The following is an 18,265-nucleotide window of genomic DNA, read 5'->3' on the forward strand; positions in this document are numbered from 1 at the left end:
CATCCATCTCCATCCTCTGATAAACAGAGGCTAGGGACACCATTCCTTACCCATCCTGGCTAATAGCCATTAATGGACTTAACCACCATGAATTTATCCAGTTCTCTTTTAAAGAGAATGGCGGCAGTGGGTTCCAAGGGCTAATTACACACAGTGAACGGTATTGCCTTTGATCAGTTTTACATGTTCTGCCTGTCAGTTTCATTGACTGTTGCCATGTTCTTGTGTTGTGAGAGGGTCAATACAAGTGTCCCATTTGCTCTACCCCATTCGTTATCCTTTCCCCAGGTATTTGGCTCCTCTCAGAACAAAACACCCCGTCATTTGCCAGGAGAGCTGCAGGAGGGGCAAGATCACGCAGGGTCTGTTCTCATTTCTGTCCATCTCAGGTGCTATCACTGTAGTATCTGAAGCCTCACAACCTGAACCTTCAGTGCCTTGATCCTCACAGGCCCTGCATGCAGCAGGCAGTGTTACAGCGACTGGTTCAGTTAAACCTTGTTATGGGTCAGGCCTGGTCACCACCTTCCGTGGAGGACAGATGTAAAGAAATCATTGTAAGGAGGTCGCTGAAACAATAGCAGTAGCCCCCCAAAACACAGGCACATGGAAATGGTGTGTAGAAGCTAAAACATGTGGCCCAAGAGGATTGGTGGAAGGGTGTGGGGGGGATAGGGGTGAGGGGTGAGAGAGAGGGAGGGCATGTTGAAGCAGCAAGAGAAAGCCCAGTAGACAGTAACAGACAACTGGTAATGTGGCCATGAGCGAGAGCTAAGAGAGACAGCTCTTTGGGCGCAGAGCGTTGGTGGCTAGGCAGGCTTGGAGCAGTGAGCAGACACTGGCTCGTGCTGTTTGATTGCTATGTTCAGGGGAACAAGACTTCGTACACCTTTTGTAAATAAACAAGACTGCACCAAAGAAATCCCTGACTCTCACCAATTCATCCTCTGACCTGGAACAACGAACAAGAGCCCCAACTTTTGGCTAGCTTCTCAGGTCACAAAGGGCAACACTGTTATCCCCACGGGTACAGAAAAAACCTGAAACCCAGAGATTGATTTCAATGGGCGTTAGGCACCAAAATACCTGGAAAATCTGTGGCATCGAGAGGGTTGGAAATGTACATGGACGATGAGAACAACCCGAGTTACAGAAAGAAAAGCCGGTAATTCCTGCTGCCTGGTTAGCCCAGCCTGGCCCCAAACCCTCGCCAGTGGGGCCACATGGAACTTGTTGGGAAGTCAAACCCCACCCCACTGCCTGGGGTACATGCCGGAATCCTGGCAGCTTCTCACCAAGCCCTAGAGAATGTCCGCGGTGCTGTGTCCTCTCTAGCGCCGGAAGCAGCGGAAGGGCTAGAAGAGCTCGCCATGGAACGAGCAGCCCGGGGCACAGCCAGCCCGGGGAGCAGACAAGCTCTCCTGCGAGGAGACCCCCCGCCCCCCACTCCTGCACAGCTCACAGCCCCCCCAAGACGAGGAGGCAGTGGCGCCTAGCAGCATCTGTTCTGTGCCTCGGGGAGTCACACCCCTGACAGCGTTGGTGAGTAATTTGGAAATGTTGCAAACAGAGACTCCCCCCCGCAGCCCCCGGTCCCACGACTGGGGCGAGTCGAGGGAGCGCGGCTGCCCAGCGGAACGGGAGCCAGGGCAGAGCACCCCTAGCAGCGGTAACTGGGCCAGTGGGTGTTTGCAGGACAGGGCAGCCAGGCCTGGCCCCTCTTAGCTGGCAGGGATTAGGCTCGGGACCCTCCACAGTCCTGACCACAGTGCAGGGAATTCAGGGCTGGGGGGGAACCCCCGGGAGGCCTGTCTGCTGGGACGGTGCCTCCGGATCCCAGTGCCAAGGCCATCGCTTCCCTTTCTGCCAAGGTGCTGCATAAATCCAGGGGGACGTGAGGAGCGAACGCAGCTGGGGGGGGTTTAGGAGGGACCACGGGGTGCTGGCCTCTGCTGGCCCCGGGGGGGGGGATCACACTGACCTGTGCCCTGCAGCCTCCTGGCCAGCTCGTTGGTGAACAGGATGTTCATGAGCTTGGTGCTATTGTAGGACTGGTCAAAGTTCTTGGGCCTCTCCTCCCCGGACAGGTGCTTCACGTTGGCCGTGCCCCCGACATGTCTGAAGGACGAGACGTTCACGATGCGGGCGGGAGCGGAGCCCTTCATGGTGTCTGTGCGGGGGAGGGGCAAACCCAACAGGCTCATGTCAGGGGGTGGCGTGGTGGGGGAGGGCCCCACGTGGCCGGGAGAAGCCCCAGCTCAGAGAGACCCTTGGGCGGCAGACGGGGAGTCGGCTAGCAGCCCCGGCACAGCCAGCGCAAGGCCTGGGTCCATGCCCCAGGGGAATGCCGGGGGCAGCAGGGTAGCCCTCCCCCAGCCGAGCGAGTGCCCAGTTCCTGGGGCAGCCCTTACCCAGAAGCAAATTGGTCAGAAGAAAAGGGCCCAAGTAGTTGGTGGCGAACGTCCGCTCCAGCCCCTCGGAGGTGATAGAGAACGGCAAACCTGGAAGAGAAGAGGGGACTGGCACCGCAGGCCCTGGCTGGGCACTCGGGGGTGGGTGCCATTCGGATTCGTGCTCCCTGCCCGCCACAGCCCCAGGCTGAGCGGAGACAGCTGCTTTCTGCTAAGCCTTGTCTGTTCACTGGTACCACCTCCCACGTGTCTGTCCCAGCCCCGGCCGGGCTGTGGCCTGCAGGCTGAGTGCTCTGGTGGCGCGCCTGGCCCAGTGGGCCCCGCTCCCTGATGGGGTACTTCAGTGCCACTGTCAGACCGGGAATAACCTCGGCGTGGGATCTGCCGCGGGCTGGGTCATGAACAAAGCTCTCCCAGCCACCCAGGGAGACCTGGCAGCTTCGGCAAGACGACGTGTAGAGGTCACCGTGGCAAGGGTCCAGCCGTGCCACGTGCCCGGTTAGCAATGGGGTATTGGGCTTGTTGACGTCACCAGGCATCACCATCACCCTAGGTAACTCGGGAGGGTGGAAGGTCACTAAGTGTCAATGAAGCCTTCCTGCACTAGGCCTATATGAACCAAACTCCTTCCATGTTTAAACTCTAATCAACCTCAAAAGCCAGGTGCAAGTGGAATGTGTAAGCAACCTGCTATCAGTGGTAACCCCCCCCTTACCAGTACCAAGCAGTAATAATGAGGCCTGCATGTTTCTGGCTGAAGGGAAAAAGGACAAGATAACGGTTTAAAGAAGTTACTAACAAGCTAGGCTTATAGCTGCCAAGAATGACTTAACTGCTTAAATGTAATTGCTATTTGCCTAGTAATTGTTACCAGGAACGGGAGGGGTAGAGGGAGAGGAATGGGGGGGAGGAAGGGAGGGGTAGTGGGGGAAGGGGGGAGATGAGGCTTGACTGCAAAATGTATAAAAGAAGAAAAGCTGTTTGTTAGTGTGCTTGATCTGAGACGTGCCAGTCTCCTTGCACCGCTTTGAGATCTCAAATAAACTTTGTTTTGCTCCTCCACCCCTGGTGTGTTTATTGACGCGAAGCACACCGGGCCACGAACCCGCTGTTGCTGTCCTCGGGCACTCTGTGCTGGCAACAGGCTGGTGCTGGGCACCTCACAGCAGGCCCGCCCGTCTGTTGGGGTAACTGGGCGACAAAAGTACCCAACTTGTGAGCTCCGCTATGAAAAGCCGTAGGATGTGACCGTAACCGACAACAACAAACGCGGAGGGGCAAAGGCGGGTCAGGCCTCATGACGGAACTCAAGAACTGTGCTAAGCCCAGGCCTGGGCAAGGAGAACAGCACGGAACCAGTAATCAGGGGATCCAGACTGGTGCGTTGGACACTAGACCTTGCTGCTGGACAGGACAATGAGGGGACGGGCTGGGATGACACGGGCTTGGACATTAACAGCAGCAGCAGCTCCAGCCTGTCTCAACTAAAGTCGTCTCCTTTCCCCAGAAGCACAGTTATCACCAGCTTTCGCTGGTTTCTCTTCTTTTCTGTATCTTTAATAACCGGCTAAACGGACGTTTAATGGGGTGTTTGCCATGGCGCTAAGTAGGCTGAGTTCTGCGTGTACCAAACGCCAACCTGGTTTAAACACTGTGTGATGTGGCTGGGTTACATTAACACTTTTAGCCCATATATTTCATCGAAATTCACACATTTCTGGCACCCAGTGTGGCGCCTAGAGGGTTCATACATGCTCAGAAGCCAGCACCTTAGCAAACAACTGGAGGTTGCTTATCTGTACCCGGAGGTTCTTCGAGATGTGCGGCCCCAGTCTGTATTCCACACGTGGGGTACACATGCACACCTGGGCCTGAAGCCAGAATTTTCTTAGCAAGCCGTGTCCGTTGATCCGCACATGAACCAAACTGAGGGTATAAATGGCCATGCAGCCTGGTGCCTCTCCAGTTCCTTCTCTTACAGCAAATCCAGATAATTGGCAGTAGAGGGGATAGAGAATCATAGAATATCAGGGTTGGAAGGGACCTCAGGAGGTCATCTAGTCCAACCCCCTGCTCAAAGTAGCACCAATCCCCAACTAAATCATCCCAGCCAGGGCTTTGTCAAGCCGGGCCTTAAAAACCTCCAAGGAAGGAGATTCCACCACCTCCCTAGGGAACCATTCCAGTGCTTCACCACCCTCCTAGTGAAATAGTGTTTCCTAATATCCAACCTAAACCTCCCCCACTGCAACTTGAGACCATTACTCCTTCTGTCATCTGCCACCACTGAGAACAGTCTAGATCCATCCTCTTTGGAACCCCCCTTCAGGTAATTGAAAGCAACTATCAAATCCCCCCTCACGCTTCTCTTCTGCAGACTAAACAATCCCAGTTCCCTCAGCCTCTCCTCATAAGTCATGTGCTCCAGCCCCCTAATCATTTTTGTTGCCCTCCGCTGGACTCTTTCCAATTTTTCCACATCCTTCTTGTAGTGTGGGGCCCAAAACTGGACACAGTACTCCAGATGGGTGTGGGATACAGATGGGACCACACATCTCAAAGAACCTCCAGTTACAGGTAGGTAACCGCCATTTCTTCTTCAAGTGTGCAGGAGCTTAGCAAGCAGTGGTCAAACAGGAGGTGGGTGGGAGGAGGCATAAGAACATAAGAACATAAGAACATAAGAACGGCCGTACCGGGTCAGACCAAAGGTCCATCTAGCTCAGTATCCTGTCTACCGACAGTGGCCAATGTCAGGTGCCCCAGAGGGAGTGGACCTAACAGGCAATGATCAAGTGATCTCTCTCCTGCCATCCATCTCCATTCTCTGACAAACAGAGGCTAGGGACACCATTCCTTACCCATCCTGGCTAATAGCCATTAATGGACTTAACCACCACGAATTTATCCAGTTCTCTTTTAAACGCTATTATAGTCCTAGCCTTCACAACCTTCTCAGGCAAGGAGTTCCACAAGTTGACTGTGCGCTGCATGAAGAACTTCCTTGTATTTGTTTTAAACCTGCTACCCATTAATTTCATTTGGTGACCCCTATTTCTTGTATTATGGGAATAAGTAAATAACTTTTCCTTATCCGCTTTCTCCACATCACTCATGATTTTATAGACCTCTATCATATCCCCCCTTAGTCTCCTCTTTTCCAAGCTGAAAAGTCCTAGCCTCTTTAATCTCTCCTCATATGGGACCCGTTCCAAACCCCTAATCATTTTAGTTGCCCTTTTCTGAACCTTTTCTAGTGCCAATATATCTTTTTTGAGATGAGGAGACCACATCTGTATGCAGTATTCGAGATGTGGGCGTTCCATCGATTTATATAAGGGCAATAATATATTCTCAGTCTTATTCTCTATCTCCTTTTTAATGATCCCTAACATCCTGTTTGCTTTTTTGACTGCCTCTGCACACTGCGTGGACATCTTCAGAGACCTATCCACGATGACTCCAAGATCATTTCCTGACTCGTTGTAGCTAAATTAGCCCCCATCATATTGTGTGTATAGTTGGGGTTATTTTTTCCAATGTGCATTACTTTACATTTATCCACATAAAATTTCATTTGCCGTTTTGTTGCCCAATCACTTAGTTTTGTGAGATCTTTTTGAAGTTCATCACAGTCTGCTTTGGTCTTAACTGTCTTGAGCAATTTAGTATCATCTGCAAATTTTGCCACCTCACTGTTTACCCTTTTCTCCAGATCATTTATAAATAAGTTGAATAGGATTGGTCCGAGGACTGACCCTTGGGGAACACCACTAGTTACCCCTCTCCATTCTGAGAATTTACCATTAATTCCTACCCTTTGTTCCCTGTCTTCTAACCAGTTCTCAATCCATGAAAGGACCTTCCCTTTTATCCCATGACAACTTAATTTACCTAAGAGCCTTTGGTGAGGGACCTTGTCAAAGGTTTTCTGGAAATCTAAGTACACTGGATCCCCCTTGTCCACATGTTTGTTGACCCCTTCAAAGAACTCTAATAGATTAGTAAGACACGATTTCCCTTTACAGAAACCATGTTGACTATTGCTGAACAGTTTATGTTTTTCTATGTGTCTGACAATTTTATTCTTAACTATTGTTTCGACTAATTTGCCCGGTACCGATGTTAGACTTACCGGTCTGTAATTGCCGGGATCACCTCTAGAGCCCTTTTTAAATATTGGCATTACATTAGCTAACTTCTAGTAATAGAATGACCAGGGAGATTGAAGTGTTCACTTACTGGCTTTAACGCTTCAATCTCCCTGGTCATTCTATGACAGATTTAAAAGTCACTATCCTTGAACAAAAGAACTTCAGAAACAGACTTCAAAGAGAAACAGCAGAACTAAAATTCATTTGCAAATTCAACACCATTAATCTGGGCTTGACTAGGGACTGGGAGTGGCTGGCTCATTACAGAAGCAGCTTTTCCTCTCCTGGAATTGACACCTCCTCATCTATTACTGGGAGTGGACTACATCCACCCTGATTGAATTGGCCCTGTCAGCACTGGTCCTCCACTTCCGAAGTAACTCCCTGCTCTCCATGGGTCAGTATCAGGGCCGGCTCCAGGCACCCGGCACCCAAGCACATGCTTGGGGCGGCACCTGGTAAGGGGTGGCGGGGGGAGCCCAGCGCGGCATTCTGCGGGGAGGGGGGGCGCTCCGGCGGCGCGGCAGTCAGCAGGGGGCAGGCTCTGGCGGTGCGGGGGGGCGTTCCGGCGGCGCTCGGTGGGGGGCGGGGGCGGGCTCCGGCGGCGCGGCGCTTGGCGGGGGGGGGCAGCGCGGGGCTCGGCACTCGGGGGGGTGTTCTGGCGGCGCTCGGCACGGGGGGGGCGGGTTCCAGCGCGCGGCACTTGGCGGGGGGGCAGCGCGGGCGTGGCGCTGGAGGGGGGTTCCGGCGGCGCTCGGCAGAGGGCGGGGGCAGGCTCCGGCGGCGCGGCGCTCGGGGGGGGGTTCCGGCGGCGCTCGGCCCAGGTGGGGAGCGGGCTCCGGCGCTCGGCGGGGGGGTGGCGGAGCTCTGGGGGGTTGTGGCGGCGCTCGGCGCGGGGGGGGTGTGGCGCTCAGCTGGGGGGCTCAGGGGGCAGTGCTTTTTTTTGCTGCTTGGGGCAAAAAAGCTAGAGCCGGCCCTGGTCAGTATCTAACGCCTGCAGCTGGAACTTTCACTCTATGCATCCGAAGAAGTGAGGTTTTTACCCACGAAAGCTTCTGCCCAAATAAATCTGTTAGTCTTTAAGGTGCCACCAGACTCCTTGTTGTTTTTTTAAGGGTAAGTGGATATTCCAGGACAGCAGGGACCCAGGCAGCTCTGGAGATAATGGGCCTTGCTGAGCTCAGGAGGAGAAATGCCTCCATTTTGCTGAGTAACTTTTCCTAGTCGAGTCTTTCCTGCTTCGGTGGAGGATGCTTTGCACCCTGTTGCAACACGAGCGCTCTACAGCAGACGCCCATCCAACCGCCAGGCTCTGAGCGGCTGTGTTTCTGGATTGGGGTGCTTGGAAGTGCCCACGGGGCATGTTAGAAGGTCCAAAATGGGCAGATGTTTGTGGGCATGGAGCTGAGAGCTTCAGTAGATGCATAAGGCAGAACTGTCTCAGCAACAATAAGGATGACTCAAGCTCTGTCCTGGCAGATTTTCCGTCGGGTAGGAGTGGAATGGGAGGGAACGGGAAGGCATACCTCAGGAGATCCTTCCAGAACAGCAGGAAGGCATCTCCCATCTCTCTCTCACACACCCAAGCAGACAAAGGAACCAGCCCTTTGACTTTGGGGGGATCCGGACCTGAGAATTTGGTCCCCCTGTTGCTGGGAACGTGTGGTGAGGATTTTAGCTTGAACCAAGTCCAGCTTGTTAAGTTTTAGCTACTAGGAAGATTTTTATCTTTATTTCTCTTGTGCCCATTTCTGACGGTAACGCCTTACACTGGCACTCACTTCAAACCTACCTCTTTGGAGCGAAATAAACTTCTTGTATTTTTAATCTAAACTAAGCCAGTGTTGTGTTTGAACTGAGCGGTTTGGGTAACGCCAGTTAAATCAGCGACTGCTGGATACTGACCCTCTACTGTCTGAGCTGCCCCGGAGAGGGCTGGACGCAGTGGCGTAGCCAGGTTCTAAGTGCAGGGGGAGCAAACATAAAAGGTGCCCCCCTTGGCTCCTCTTCTGGCCATGCCCCCCTTGGCTCCTCCTCCGGCTGCTCCGCGCCCCCCCCCTTGGCTGGCTCCTCCGGCCGCACCGCGTCCCTCCCCCCCTTGGCTCCTCCGGCCACGCTGCAGACATGCTGCACCCCCCCTCGGAGGGGCTCGGGCCGGGGGGAGGGGGCCGGGTGCAGCCCGGCCCAGCCAAGGAAGTTTTTAGGTGCGGTCGGAGGGGGGGAGAAGAGGCGAGAAAGTTTCACGTGCCCCCAGGCGGGACTCACCAGCTGCCGCGCGACCTCGGAGGAAGTCATGACACCGCGCCGGGCGGCTGCCGGGGGAGGGGGAGGGGAGAAGCGCGCGGGAAGCTCCAGGCGGGCTGGAGTCTCGGACGTGACGTGAGCGAGGAGCGGACGGTCAGTCCCTGACCGCCCCCCCCAGACACCCCGCTCATCGGCTCATTGGGTCCGCGCTTACCTGGCTGCCCAGGTGCCTCTGCTGAGCGACCTCCTCCTCCCCCACAGCACCAGGCAGGGCTGGCTCCAGGCACCAGCCCACCAACCATGTGCTTGGGGCGGCTCCTGGAGGGGGGGCGGCACGGCGGGGCGGGGGGCTCCGGCCCGAGAGTGGGGCCGCGACTGGGCTCGCCGCCCTCCCCCCGGCGCTCCGGCCGGTCGGGGAGACGGGCCCCGGCCAGGCTCACCGCCCTCCCCACAGCGCTCCGGCCGGTCAGGGAGAGCGGAGAGCCCCGGCCAGGCTCGCCACCCTCCCCACAGCGCTCCGGCCGGTCGGGGAGAGCGGAGAGCCCCGGCCAGGCTCGCCACCCTCCCCACAGCGCTCCGGCCGGTCGGGGAGAGCGGAGAGCCCCGGCCAGGCTCGCCACCCTCCCCACAGCGCTCCGGCCGGTCGGGGAGAGCGGAGAGCTCCAGCCGGAGCAGCAGGCGCAGCCTTCGGGGGGGGGCCGGAGGGCTCCTCATGGCGGAGGTGGGGGGAGAGCCCCACGGCTCCGGCCGCGTTCCGGGAGCGGGGCGGCGGGGACGGGGGTGGCTGCGCACCCCAGCTTGTAGCAGGTGTCCCCGCCCCACCCAGGGGGGCGGGCTGGCTGACGGACGGGGCAGATGTCCTGCCTCCAGCCCTCTGCCGCGCAACTCTGCCCGGCTCAGCCTGCGCGGGACCTGCTCCCCGCGGGACCGGGCAGCCCCCTTACAGAGACCAAGCAGCCGGTCCATCCCCCTGCGGGCGGCACTGCTCAGGGGGTACTTTGCCCCCCACCGCCCGGAGAGCTGGAGCAGCAGCAGCACCTGTGCCCGGGCAGCGCAGCGCCTCCTCCCGTCCCTCACTTTCTTCTCCCGCGCTCCGAGCTGGGCGCCCCGCTGCAGCCCCTCCACGCCGCGAAGCCGCCGGCGCTCTGCCTAGTGCCAGAATGTCTTGAGCTGTCGCCACAGCTTCCCCCCTCCCGCCACCGAGCCGCGCCGTGCCGGGACCCACAGCTCCGGCAGCCGCTTTTTAAAAATGTGCTGAGGGGAAGTGGCTGCTTCCCCTGCACCCCACTAGCTACGCTACTGGCTGGACGGTGCAGAACACACGATTTGGGGAAAATCCGGGATTGGGAGTGACCCTGTTGGTCGTGACCAAGGCTGGTGGAAGCCAGAGGGTGGCTGGTGTGTTGCTGCCTGGCTCAGAGGTGCTGGACCAGGGCTGAAGCTATGCGCAGAGCTACAGCAGCAAAGCATTGTGAGGGACCCAAGGCTGCAGAGCAGATGGTGCACAACCGCTCACTGGTCTGGACTGCACCCCCAACGTGACACCTTCTCTTTAGGCTTAGAGTCTTAGCCTCCATTGCCAAACTCTTTCTTTCTTTCTAGTACTTGCCCTGCCAATTTTGTGGCCTGTTGTCTTCGCCATCTAACAGCCCTGGCCACGGTTTGCAAGCTCCTACATTTCTTTACACTTCTTCTTCTTCAAGGATATAGACTCTGGCACTGCCTTACCGATTCCAGCCCACGTCTCCCCACGTTCTTTGTGAACTCGGACGGCCTGCCTGGACCTACTCCCCAGCACGTCCACACCTTATCAAACTCCGGGCGATCTGGATGGGGGGGATGAGGGGATTCCCTAGCTCAGAGATTTCTACCATTCTAGGCCGCGACTCCTAGAGTGGGCACCCATCAAATCAGCGGTCGGGGTGCCTGGCGGGGTGCCGACGTCAGCCGCAGCAGCAGAGAACGCGGGGTGCTGATCCCGCAGGCCGCGATGGCCGGCGTAAAGAAGGCCCACAGGCTCCGCGCAGCGGGGAAGGCGCGCGGCCAGGTTTCTTGTCGCCAAAGCGAGGGCCTAGCACCCGCTACGAGCTGCGGGTGCACTGGCACGAGTACGCTCGCCGCAACGAGACCAGCTCAGTCAGGACACCAGGGCCTGCCCCTAGACCAGCACAAAGACCCCCCTCCTGTGACGTCTCCTTTTCTACCGGGATACGAGCAGGGGCCGCGGGACACTCTACTGCTTTTGGCTATTATCCTGCACCTTCGAGCAAAACATCCCCCTCCAGTCTCCTGTGGGTCCCTCCTCATCTTACGCGGGTCGGGGTGTCCCTGGCCCAGCTCCCAGGAATGTGTTCAGGCCATGACTCTGCGTGCTGCTGCACCATGCTCCCCAGTCAGGAATGGGCTGACTTGGGGCTAGTTAATACCTGCCCCGCCCAGGCCTACTCTGCTTCACCGTCCCTTGTTCATACAGTCCATTATGCCAAGGGCTCCAGCAAGGCCTACAGGGAGTTCTGCAGGCAGGGGCTGGGCAGACGTGGCTGGCGTGTGGCACAGGGCAGGGGGGTTCTGCTGGCAGGGGCTGGGCAGACGTGGCTGGCGTGTGGGGACAGGGGAGGGGGGTTCTGCAGGCAGGAGCTGGGCAGACGTGGCTGGCGTGTGGCACAGGGGAGGGGGGTTTTGCAGGCAGGAGCTGGGCAGATGTGGCTGGCGTGTGGCACAGGGCAGGGGGGTTCTGCTGGCAGGGGCTGGGCAGACGTGGCTGGCATGTGGCACAGGGGAGGGGGTTCTGCTGGCAGGGGCTGGGCAGACGTGGCTGGCATGTGGCACAGGGGAGGGGGGTTCTGCTGGCAGGGGCTGGGCAGATGTGGCTGGCATGTGGCACAGGGGAGGGAGGTTCTGCTGGCAGGGGCTGGGCAGACGTGGCTGGCATGTGGGCACAGGGGAGGGGGTTCTGCTGGCAGGGGCTGGGCAGATGTGGCTGGCATGTGGCACAGGGGAGGGGGGTTCTGCTGGCAGGGGCTGGGCAGACGTGGCTGGCGTGTGGGCACAAGGGAGGCGGGTTCCACAGGCAGGAGCTGGGTAGACGTGGCTGGCGTGTGGGCACAGGGGAGGGGGGTTCTGCAGGCAGGGGCTGGGCAGACGTGGCTGGCGTGTGGGCACAGGGGAGGGAGGTTCTGCAGGCAGGGACTGGGCAGACGTGGCTGGCGTGTGGGCACAGGGGAGGGGGGTTCTGCAGGCAGGGGCTGGGCAGATGTGGCTGGCGTGTGGGCACAGGGGAGGGAGGTTCTGCAGGCAGGGGCTGGGCAGAGGTGGCTGGCGTGTGGCATAGGGGAGGGGGGTTCTGCTGGCAGGGGCTGGGCAGACGTGGCTGGCATGTGGCACAGGGGAGGGGGGTTCTGCAGGCAGGGGCTGGGCAGACGTGGCTGGCATGTGGGCACAGGGGAGTGGGGTTCTGCTGGCAGGGGCTGGGCAGACGTGGCTGGCATGTGGCACAGGGGAGGGGGGTTCTGCAGGCAGGGGCTGGGCAGACGTGGCTGGCGTGTGGCACAGGGCAGGGGGGTTTTGCAGGCAGGGGCTGGGCAGACGTGGCTGGCATGTGGGCAGAGGGGAGGGGGGTTCTGCTGGCAGGAGCTGGGCAGACGTGGCTGGCATGTGGGCACAGGGGAGGGAGGTCCTGCAGGCAGGGGCTGGGTAGACGTGGCTGGCGTGTGGCACAGGGGAGGGAGGTTCTGCAGGCAGGGGCTGGGCAGACGTGGCTGGCATGTGGGCACAGGGGAGGGGGGTTCTGCTGGCAGGAGCTGGGCAGACGTGGCTGGCGTGTGGGCACAGGGGAGGGGGGTTCTGCAGGCAGGGGCTGGGCAGACGTGGCTGGCATGTGGGCACAGGGGAGGGGGGTTCTGCAGGCAGGAGCTGGGCAGACGTCGCTGGCGTGTGGCACAGGGGAGGGAGGTTCTGCAGGCAGGGACTGGGCAGACGTGGCTGGCATGTGGCACAGGGGAGGGGGGTTCTGCTGGCAGGGGCTGGGCAGATGTGGCTGGCATGTGGGCACAGGGGAGGGAGGTTCTGCAGGCAGGGGCTGGGCAGACGTGGCTGGCATGTGGGGACAGGGGAGGGGGGTTCTGCAGGCAGGAGCTGGGCAGACGTGGCTGGCGTGTGGCACAGGGGAGGGGGGTTCCGCAGGCAGGGGCTGGGCAGACGTGGCTGGCGTGTGGCACAGGGCAGGGGGGTTTTGCAGGCAGGGGCTGGGCAGACGTGGCTGGCATGTGGGCACAGGGGAGGGAGGTCCTGCAGGCAGGGGCTGGGTAGACGTGGCTGGCATGTGGGGACAGGGGAGGGGGGTTCTGCAGGCAGGAGCTGGGCAGACGTGGCTGGCGTGTGGCACAGGGGAGGGGGGTTCTGCTGGCAGGGGCTGGGCAGACGTGGCTGGCATGTGGCACAGGGGAGGGGGGTTCTGCAGGCAGGGGCTGGGCAGACGTGGCTGGCATGTGGGCAGAGGGGAGGGGGGTTCTGCTGGCAGGAGCTGGGCAGACGTGGCTGGCATGTGGGCACAGGGGAGGGAGGTCCTGCAGGCAGGGGCTGGGTAGACGTGGCTGGCGTGTGGCACAGGGGAGGGAGGTTCTGCAGGCAGGGGCTGGGCAGACGTGGCTGGCATGTGGGCACAGGGGAGGGGGGTTCTGCTGGCAGGAGCTGGGCAGACGTGGCTGGCGTGTGGGCACAGGGGAGGGGGGTTCTGCAGGCAGGGGCTGGGCAGACGTGGCTGGCATGTGGGCACAGGGGAGGGGGGTTCTGCAGGCAGGAGCTGGGCAGACGTCGCTGGCGTGTGGCACAGGGGAGGGAGGTTCTGCAGGCAGGGACTGGGCAGACGTGGCTGGCATGTGGCACAGGGGAGGGGGGTTCTGCTGGCAGGGGCTGGGCAGATGTGGCTGGCATGTGGGCACAGGGGAGGGAGGTTCTGCAGGCAGGGGCTGGGCAGACGTGGCTGGCATGTGGGGACAGGGGAGGGGGGTTCTGCAGGCAGGAGCTGGGCAGACGTGGCTGGCGTGTGGCACAGGGGAGGGGGGTTCCGCAGGCAGGGGCTGGGCAGACGTGGCTGGCGTGTGGCACAGGGCAGGGGGGTTTTGCAGGCAGGGGCTGGGCAGACGTGGCTGGCATGTGGGCACAGGGGAGGGAGGTCCTGCAGGCAGGGGCTGGGCAGACGTGGCTGGCGTGTGGCACAGGGCAGGGGGGTTTTGCAGGCAGGGGCTGGGCAAACGTGGCTGGCATGTGGGCACAGGGGAGGGAGGTTCTGCAGGCAGGGGCTGGGCAGAGGTGGCTGGCGTGTGGCACAGGGGAGGGAGGTTCTGCATGCAGGGGCTGGGCAGACGTGGCTGGCGTGTGGCACAGGGGAGGGGGGTTCTGCTGGCAGGGGCTGGGCAGATGTGGCTGGCGTGTGGCACAGGGGAGGGAGGTTCTACAGGCAGGGGCTGGGCAGACGTGGCTGGCGTGTGGCACAGGGGAGGGGGGTTTTGCAGGCAGGGGCTGGGCAGACGTGGCTGGCGTGTGGGCACAGGGGAGGGGGGTTCCGCAGGCAGGGGCTGGGCAGACGTGGCTGGCGTGTGGGCACAGGGGAGGGAGGTTCTGCAGGCAGGGGCTGGGCAGATGTGGCTGGCGTGTGGCACAGGGCAGGGGGGTTCTGCTGGCAGGGGCTGGGCAGACGTGGCTGGCATGTGGGCACAATGGAGGGAGGTTCTGCAGGCAGGGGCTGGGCAGACGTGGCTGGCATGTGGGCACAGGGGAGGGGGGTTCCGCAGGAAGGAGCTGGGCAGACGTGGCTGGCGTGTGGGCACAAGGGAGGGGGGTTCTGCAGGCAGGGGCTGGGCAGATGTGGCTGGCGTGTGGTACAGGGAAGGCGGGTTCTGCAGGCAGGGGCTGGGCAGACGTGGCTGGCGTGTGGCACAGGGGAGGGAGGTTCTGCTGGCAGGAGCTGGGCAGACGTGGCTGGCGTGTGGCACAGGGGAGGGAGGTTCCGCAGGCAGGGGCTGGGCAGACGTGGCTGGCGTGTGGCACAGGGGAGGGGGGTTCTGCTGGCAGGGGCTGCGCAGACGTGGCTGGCATGTGGCCACAGGGGAGGGGGGTTCTGCAGGCAGGGGCTGGGCAGACGTGGCTGGCGTGTGGGGACAGGGGATGGGGGTTCTGCAGGCAGGGGCTGGGCAGACGTGGCTGGCATGTGGGCACAGGGGAGGGGGGTTCTGCAGGCAGGGGCTGGGCAGACGTGGCTGGCGTGTGGCACAGGGGAGGGGGGTTCCGCAGGCAGGAACTGGGCAGACGTGGCTGGCGTGTGGCACAGGGCAGGGGGGTTCTGCTGGCAGGGGCTGGGCAGACGTGGCTGGCGTGTGGCACAGGGCAGGGGGGTTCCGCAGGCAGGGGCTGGGCAGACATGGCTGGCGTGTGGCACAGGGGAGGGGGGTTCTGCTGGCAGGGGCTGGGCAGACGTGGCTGGCGGGTGGCACAGGGCAGGGGGGTTTTGCAGGCAGGGGCTGGGCAGACGTGGCTGGCATGTGGGCACAGGGGAGGGAGGTTCTGCAGGCAGGGGCTGGGCAGACGTGGCTGGCGTGTGGCACAGGGGAGGGGGGTTCTGCAGGCAGGGGCTGGGCAGACGTGGCTGGCATGTGGGCACAGGGGAGGGGGGTTCTGCAGGCAGGGGCTGGGCAGACGTGGCTGGCATGTGGGCACAGGGGAGGGGGGTTCCGCAGGAAGGAGCTGGGCAGACGTGGCTGGCGTGTGGCACAGGGGAGGGGTGTTCTGCAGGCAGGAGCTGGGCAGACGTGGCTGGCGTATGGCCACAGGGGAGGGGGGTTCTGCAGGCAGGGGCTGGGCAGATGTGGCTGGCGTGTGGTACAGGGAAGGCGGATTCTGTAGGCAGGGGCTGGGCAGACGTGGCTGGCGTGTGGGCACAAGGGAGGGGGGTTCCGCAGGAAGGAGCTGGGCAGACGTGGCTGGCGTGTGGGCACAGGGGATGGGGGTTCTGCAGGCAGGGGCTGGGCAGACGTGGCTGGCGTGTGGCACAGGGCAGGGGCGTTCCGCAGGCAGGGGCTGGGCAGACGTGGCTGGCGTGTGGCACAGGGGAGGGGGGTTCTGCAGGCAGGGACTGGGCAGACGTGGCTGGCGTGTGGCACAGGGCAGGGGGGTTCCGCAGGCAGGGGCTGGGCAGACGTGGCTGGCGTGTGGACACAAGGGAGGGGGGTTCTGCAGGCAGGAGCTGGGCAGATGTGGCTGGCATGTGGGCACAGGGGAGGGGGGTTTTGCAGGCAGGAGCTGGGCAGACGTGGCTGGCGTGTGGGCACAGGGGAGGGAGGTTCCGCAGGCAGGAACTGGGCAGACGTGGCTGGCGTGTGGCACAAGGGAGGGAGGTTCTGCAGGCAGGGGCTGGGCAGACGTGGCTGGCGTGTGGCACAGGGGAGGGAGGTTCTGCAGGCAGGGGCTGGGCAGACGTGGCTGGCGTGTGGCACAGGGGAGGGGGGTTCTGCTGGCAGGGGCTGGGCAGATGTGGCTGGCATGTGGGCACAGGGGAGGGAGGTTCTGCAGGCAGGGGCTGGGCAGACGTGGCTGGCGTGTGGCACAGGGGAGGGGGGTTCTGCAGGCAGGGGCTGGGCAGACGTGGCTGGCATGTGGGCACAGGGGAGGGGGGTTCTGCAGGCAGGGGCTGGGCAGACGTGGCTGGCATGTGGGCACAGGGGAGGGGGGTTCCGCAGGCAGGAACTGGGCAGACGTGGCTGGCGTGTGGCACAGGGGAGGGGGGTTCCGCAGGAAGGAGCTGGGCAGACGTGGCTGGCGTGTGGCACAAGGGAGGGGGGTTCCGCAGGAAGGAGCTGGGCAGACGTGGCTGGCGTGTGGGCACAAGGGAGGGGGGTTCTGCTGGCAGGGGCTGGGCAGACGTGGCTGGCGTGTGGCACAGGGGAGGGAGGTTCTGCAGGCAGGGGCTGGGCAGACGTGGCTGGCGTGTGGCACAGGGGAGGGAGGTTCTGCTGGCAGGGGCTGGGCAGACGTGGCTGGCGTGTGGCACAGGGCAGGGGGGTTCCGCAGGCAGGGGCTGGGCAGACATGGCTGGCGTGTGGCACAGGGGAGGGGGGTTCTGCTGGCAGGGGCTGGGCAGACGTGGCTGGCGGGTGGCACAGGGCAGGGGGGTTTTGCAGGCAGGGGCTGGGCAGACGTGGCTGGCATGTGGGCACAGGGGAGGGAGGTTCTGCAGGCAGGGGCTGGGCAGACGTGGCTGGCGTGTGGCACAGGGGAGGGGGGTTCTGCAGGCAGGGGCTGGGCAGACGTGGCTGGCATGTGGGCACAGGGGAGGGGGGTTCTGCAGGCAGGGGCTGGGCAGACGTGGCTGGCATGTGGGCACAGGGGAGGGGGGTTCCGCAGGAAGGAGCTGGGCAGACGTGGCTGGCGTGTGGCACAGGGGAGGGGTGTTCTGCAGGCAGGAGCTGGGCAGACGTGGCTGGCGTATGGCCACAGGGGAGGGGGGTTCTGCAGGCAGGGGCTGGGCAGATGTGGCTGGCGTGTGGTACAGGGAAGGCGGATTCTGTAGGCAGGGGCTGGGCAGACGTGGCTGGCGTGTGGGCACAAGGGAGGGGGGTTCCGCAGGAAGGAGCTGGGCAGACGTGGCTGGCGTGTGGGCACAGGGGATGGGGGTTCTGCAGGCAGGGGCTGGGCAGACGTGGCTGGCGTGTGGCACAGGGCAGGGGCGTTCCGCAGGCAGGGGCTGGGCAGACGTGGCTGGCGTGTGGCACAGGGGAGGGGGGTTCTGCAGGCAGGGACTGGGCAGACGTGGCTGGCGTGTGGCACAGGGCAGGGGGGTTCCGCAGGCAGGGGCTGGGCAGACGTGGCTGGCGTGTGGACACAAGGGAGGGGGGTTCTGCAGGCAGGAGCTGGGCAGATGTGGCTGGCATGTGGGCACAGGGGAGGGGGGTTTTGCAGGCAGGAGCTGGGCAGACGTGGCTGGCGTGTGGGCACAGGGGAGGGAGGTTCCGCAGGCAGGAACTGGGCAGACGTGGCTGGCGTGTGGCACAAGGGAGGGAGGTTCTGCAGGCAGGGGCTGGGCAGACGTGGCTGGCGTGTGGCACAGGGGAGGGAGGTTCTGCAGGCAGGGGCTGGGCAGACGTGGCTGGCGTGTGGCACAGGGGAGGGGGGTTCTGCTGGCAGGGGCTGGGCAGATGTGGCTGGCATGTGGGCACAGGGGAGGGAGGTTCTGCAGGCAGGGGCTGGGCAGACGTGGCTGGCGTGTGGCACAGGGGAGGGGGGTTCTGCAGGCAGGGGCTGGGCAGACGTGGCTGGCATGTGGGCACAGGGGAGGGGGGTTCTGCAGGCAGGGGCTGGGCAGACGTGGCTGGCATGTGGGCACAGGGGAGGGGGGTTCCGCAGGCAGGAACTGGGCAGACGTGGCTGGCGTGTGGCACAGGGGAGGGGGGTTCCGCAGGAAGG

At 62.0% G+C, this 18,265-nt stretch overlaps 1 protein-coding gene across 1 annotated transcript in view; it reads right to left on the reverse strand.

Annotated features, from left to right (window-relative positions):
• Window positions 1–18,265, reverse strand: part of LOC101938748 (retinol dehydrogenase 13) — a 48,028-nt gene that overhangs the window by 7,529 nt on the left and 22,234 nt on the right. The window contains exons 3-4 of the mRNA XM_065598479.1: window positions 2,412–2,501; window positions 1,982–2,170 (exon numbers count right to left, since the gene is read on the reverse strand). Coding sequence (XP_065454551.1) covers window positions 1,982–2,170; window positions 2,412–2,501 — 279 coding nt within the window. The remainder of the gene's footprint in view (window positions 1–1,981; window positions 2,171–2,411; window positions 2,502–18,265) is intronic.

This window comes from Chrysemys picta, chromosome 5 (assembly GCF_011386835.1).
Source record: "Chrysemys picta bellii isolate R12L10 chromosome 5, ASM1138683v2, whole genome shotgun sequence".
Taxonomy (NCBI): domain Eukaryota; kingdom Metazoa; phylum Chordata; order Testudines; family Emydidae; genus Chrysemys; species Chrysemys picta.